Source organism: Tursiops truncatus, chromosome 5, assembly GCF_011762595.2.
Source record: "Tursiops truncatus isolate mTurTru1 chromosome 5, mTurTru1.mat.Y, whole genome shotgun sequence".
Classification (NCBI taxonomy): domain Eukaryota; kingdom Metazoa; phylum Chordata; class Mammalia; order Artiodactyla; family Delphinidae; genus Tursiops; species Tursiops truncatus.
In genome coordinates, this window is record NC_047038.1 from 89,852,437 (window position 1) to 89,857,264 (window position 4,828).

The 4,828-nt window shown below is 40.7% G+C and overlaps 1 protein-coding gene across 1 annotated transcript; it reads left to right on the forward strand.

Moving 5' to 3' along the window:
- The first annotated feature begins 2,709 nt into the window (after window positions 1-2,709).
- LOC101324400 (growth-regulated protein homolog beta-like) lies at window positions 2,710-4,443 on the forward strand. Its single transcript, XM_004331629.4, has 4 exons — window positions 2,710-2,997; window positions 3,092-3,215; window positions 3,318-3,401; window positions 4,147-4,443. The coding sequence occupies exons 1-4, from the start codon at window positions 2,907-2,909 to the stop codon at window positions 4,160-4,162; spliced, it is 315 nt and encodes a 104-aa protein (XP_004331677.2). The 5' UTR covers window positions 2,710-2,906; the 3' UTR covers window positions 4,163-4,443.
- Window positions 4,444-4,828: the final 385 nt, after the last annotated feature.

Genomic DNA, 4,828 nt, shown 5'->3' on the forward strand with positions numbered 1-4,828 from the left:
TAATTCCCCAAGCAGAGATCAAACCCGCGCCCTTGGCAGTGAAAGTGCGGAAAGTGTGTAACAGTCAATTAACACATATTTTGTATATGTATTATATACTGTATCTTAAAATAAAGTAAGCTACCGTAAAGAAAATATTACTAGGAAAATCGTAATGAAGAGAAAATACATTTACATTATTGTACTGTATTTATTGATACTGTAAGTTTAAGTCATGTTTGTAAGATGAATCATCTGTCAGTACCTCCATCAATATTGTCTTATTTAATACAAAACACTGTAGATGTTATACGTATTACTAACATGATTCATCAAAAATGAAAGATAATGTAAAAAAGAAATTCATATTTATTTCAGATATAATAATTAATTCACTAATAATGAAGAAGCAATGTGATTGCTTTGTGGTAGCCTAGTGTAATTGTTACAATTGCTTCACAGTTGCCTAGCCTATACACTAATGAATGAACCATTATAACAATCTTATGGCCTACAGTATTACAGTCACATTCATAACATAGTATTAGAAATATTGTTAAATTAAAAAAAATTTACCTGTGATGATAGCCTTATACATAGTTTCCCCAGTTAAGAAAGAGAAAGACATACTGTATGGTAATGCAATGAAGGTAATGTAATGAAAGCAAAGTTATAAAACAGGAAGAAAACTAACACATTAACTTTATATTAAATATCACTCACCTTATGCCTATGTAGGAATAGACTAACATGTACATATATTCTATGCTTTCTTGACATACCAAACTTTTTCTTAATTTTTTTGACATTTCTAGGCTATGCGGTTAGCCTGCAAGTTTTTTTCAAATTGTCACAAATCTCCAAAAATGTTTCCAATATATTTATTGAAAAACATCTGCATATAAGTGGACCTGTGCAGTTCAAGCCCATGTTGTTCAAGCGTCAACTGTATTCCAATTAGAATCCCAGAAAATAAAAAATAACAATAATATCTAAACAGATTCTCAATTATTGTTGAGTTACTCATATTTTATAAACTTTAGATCATCTTTCATTCCCTACTCTTTAAAAAAATTTTTTTTAATTTCCTGTCCTTTTTCTCAGGACTGTACAGATGATTACTGACAAAAAATAAATGTAAAGACAAATCTTTATTTATAATCTACTTGTTCATATTCTTTTCTAATAATCAAGATGGGACATCTTTACTTTTATTCACATTTTGTAGTTGAAATGACTAAAACTAGAATTATGAAATTACCCAGCAATTAAACTAGATGACACAAAAAAATTCATTCTAAGTTTTCTCTTAAGAAAAACAAAAAGAAAAAAACAACCTTTTATATTGGAGGAGTTTTTGTTTTGTTTTGTTTTTTTCAATAATTCTTTTCTCTTTGTACAAAGATTTTATCCCTAGGTTAGTTTCAGCTTAGTAATACAGAAAAAGCAATTTCTATTTTATTTATTTAAAAATTATTTATAGCATTTAATATGTACTGGTGTGTTCAAATGATAACACATTTATTCATAACAACCCGCTGAAGTAGATACTACCCTTAATCTCCATTTTACAGATGAGAAACTGAGGCACAGGCAGTTTAAATGTCATGCACCAGGCAGTCTGGAGCAGAGTTCTGCTCTGTGCCTCTACCCACCCCTGGAGCATCCCCTCCCTGCTCTTGCTTCCCACTGGGTATCCCCACACCTCTCACATATGAAACCTACCTGAGTATAATCCAACTAAGGGCATTAAAACTAAGGGTGAAAAATAAACTACACAATAATAAACTCTCCAGTTAACAGGTTGAAATGTCTTATTAGAAATTAGAAAAAAATAAAATATGACAGCAATTACTTCTCTAGAGGGAAATCAAATCGCTGGAAGCAGAAAAGTCCATATAACATGGAAATGAAATGAGATTTGTGATCGTAAAACAAGTAAATGGTATTAAATGCACGATCTAGCTCTTAGATACTTCACAGGAACACATGTTTTTTGGTGCTTAGATGAGCAAAGGGTGCGACTCACACTAGGCATCCCCTCCTGATTCCTATGACCTATTTTGTTCTTGGATAAAACTAGAAACTGTGTACCTGTGAGCCCCACGCAGCTTTCCCTCCCTGCCACAGCTCCAAATGACCACCCGCTCCTTATTTCATGGATTAATTAACACCCTCTACACAAAAAAAGGTGGTATTCATGGATTTCCTCGAGCTCTGGAAGTTCCAAAATTTCACAGGGGAAAGCAGCTTTGTAGCATTGTGACACTTTGTTCTAATTTAAACACTGAATTAAACTTTTGATCCTGGTCATCCCCTCACCACTGCGGGATGATATGACACCAAGTTTGATTGATTTGTGTGTAAATACCAGGAAATAAGGGAACATTCTTATGAATAATTTGAGATGACGTGTTTTAACAGAGTGTATTTATGCAGACGTAAATAAAATCATCAAGCCCCAAGATACGTATGCGTAACACATGAAAAATCAGTTCTGACTTTGAAATGTATATCTCAGAAATAACTTAAAAAAAAAAAAAGAAAAACCAGTTCTCTCTGCTTCCCTCCTCCGTCGCCTTAATCCCCTCAGTCTTAACTACCTTCCCTCATGATGCCTGTTCTCCTCTAAGATGTGACACCACCACCTGCAAGGCGACTCACTCCCCCTGCAGGGATTTCGGCGCAGAGACGACACCCCACGTCCTCCTCGAGGGCGCGGATTACGCGGGAGGCCCGCGGGGCCGCACCCTCCTTCCGGACCCGGGAACGCCAGTGCGTCGGGGAATTTCCCTGGCCCTGGGCTGCCAGCCCCTGTCCGATCGGCATAAAAGGGCTTCGCCCGGCTCGGGGAGCCACAGAATCCGCTCCGCCAGCCCTCCAGCCCGCCTTCCCGCCGCAGGCAGCGACCCTCCGAGCTGAACCCCATGGCCCGCGCCGCGACCCCCGCCGCCGCCCGGCTCCTCCGCGCCGCGCTACTGCTTCTGGTCCTGGTGGCCGCCGGCCGGCGCGCAGCAGGTGCGACCCGGCGCCCGGCACCCCCAGGGCGGGACGGGGGCGGGTGGGGGCCCATCACGGGACAGCCCCCTGACCGAGTCTGTCCTCCCCGCAGGGGCGCCTGTGGTCACCGAACTGCGCTGCCGGTGCCTGCAGACCGTGCAGGGGATTCACTTCAAGAACATCCAGAGCGTGAAGGTGACGCCCCCGGGACCCCACTGCGGCCAAACGGAAGTCGTGTAAGTGCCGCCGCTGTTGCTGTGCTTGTCACCCCCGCCTTCCCGACGACCCCACCCCGACCCCCAGCCCGACCTCACGTGGATTCTCCCTTCTCTCTGCAGAGCCACTCTCAAGGCTGGTCAGGAAGTTTGTCTCAACCCTGAAGCTCCCATGGTTAAAAAAATCATCAACAAGATGCTAAACAAGTGAGTTATGGGTTTTATTCACACGTGTGACTAGAGTCAGTCATCTGCCTCTTTTTTTTTCTATCAGAGAAACCCACGGTTTAGCTGCAGGACTGAAAGTCATTATAATTTCACCATTAAATTTGCTGTTAAGGTCAGAAGGATATTTCTAGTGCCTTCCATCCTCATCCGCCTGTCATGAGTCTGGGTAAATGTATGTTCCTGAAAGATGAAGTAGATTTAGCCAACGATGCGAAAAAGCTTCCTACCTGTTAAGGAACAGGTATTGTTTACCTCAGTCTCTCATGGCCTTCAGCCCTGAAAATAGAACCCTTGGTTTTGGACAATGCGCGCCTCTGAGGCTTAGTGGTGAAGAGCAGGGAATTTGTAGTGAGACCAACCCCTTCCTCCCCAATGCGAATCTAGATTCCACCCTTTATATTCCTATAACCTCGGGGAAAGTACTTAATCTCTTTAAGTCTCAATAACATGGGGAAAATAATAATAGCTACTTCATGGAGTTTGCTATGAGGCTTAAGTGATGTCATGCATGTACTTTTTTCAGCCCAATGCGGCATTATGTTGTGGCGTTTTGAAGATAATAATAAGATTGTGACCACAGGCTCCTTATTCCTAATTAAACAGCATCTAAGAGCCTGGCATTTTCTGCCACACAGGGCAGCAGTGGTTTAGGTAGCAACCACTTGGTGCAGGGCTGTGAGGTCAACGTTTTGGGTCCTACTAACTACCCATTTTCTCATCACAGGGACAGTGCCAACTGATCTAGAGAGCTGGAGAGAGCTTACTGGCTACTACTGCAGCCTTAGTGGAATCAAAGTGAAAGAAGAGAAACAAATAGCTCCTGGGGCCACCTGGACTGCGTCTAATGTTTCTGCCTGTTTCTTATGAGAGTTCTTCTATTTATTTACATATGTATTTATTTATTTATCTATTTTTCAAAGCCTGTATATTACTGTTCTATCTAAAAGGTATGAATGTGTTTGGCAATTCTCTGTACTGTTATTTTAAAAGGTCATTTTTACATTAAATCAAAGTTAATTCAGTGCTGACTATTATTTATTTGAAGGTGATGTGTTTTAAATGTTTTTCATTCATAAAACTATTGTGGTTTATTTTGGGCCGGATACCACACTGTACCATCCATGGTGATAAAAGCTGGAGACAGTAGCGGGGGATCCAAATAAATAGATCACTGTTAAGGTAGGGGAATGAATGTGTACATTTACTTTGTGCACTGATGAGAAGATGGTCAGTTGCTGACGATCTATTTACGGAAATCGTTTCACCATCTGTGGTCAACATTTCTGATGCTGAAACTTTAAAAATGACAATGTTCTAAATATCCCTTGGACATTTTATGTCTTCCTTGTTAGGCATAATGCCTTGTTTCGTGTTAATTATGCAGTATTTTTCTTTGTCTTGGAATA

Excerpts from the sequence above, each read along its gene's own strand:
- LOC101324400 (XM_004331629.4), top strand. The coding sequence starts at position 2,907 with ATGGCCCGCGCCGCGACCCCCGCCGCCGCCCGGCTCCTCCGCGCCGCG. Across the intron at positions 2,998-3,091 it reads CGCCGGCCGGCGCGCAGCAG|GGGCGCCTGTGGTCACCGAA; the intron begins GTGCGACCCGGC and ends TCCTCCCCGCAG. Across the intron at positions 3,216-3,317 it reads TGCGGCCAAACGGAAGTCGT|AGCCACTCTCAAGGCTGGTC; the intron begins GTAAGTGCCGCC and ends TTCTCTCTGCAG.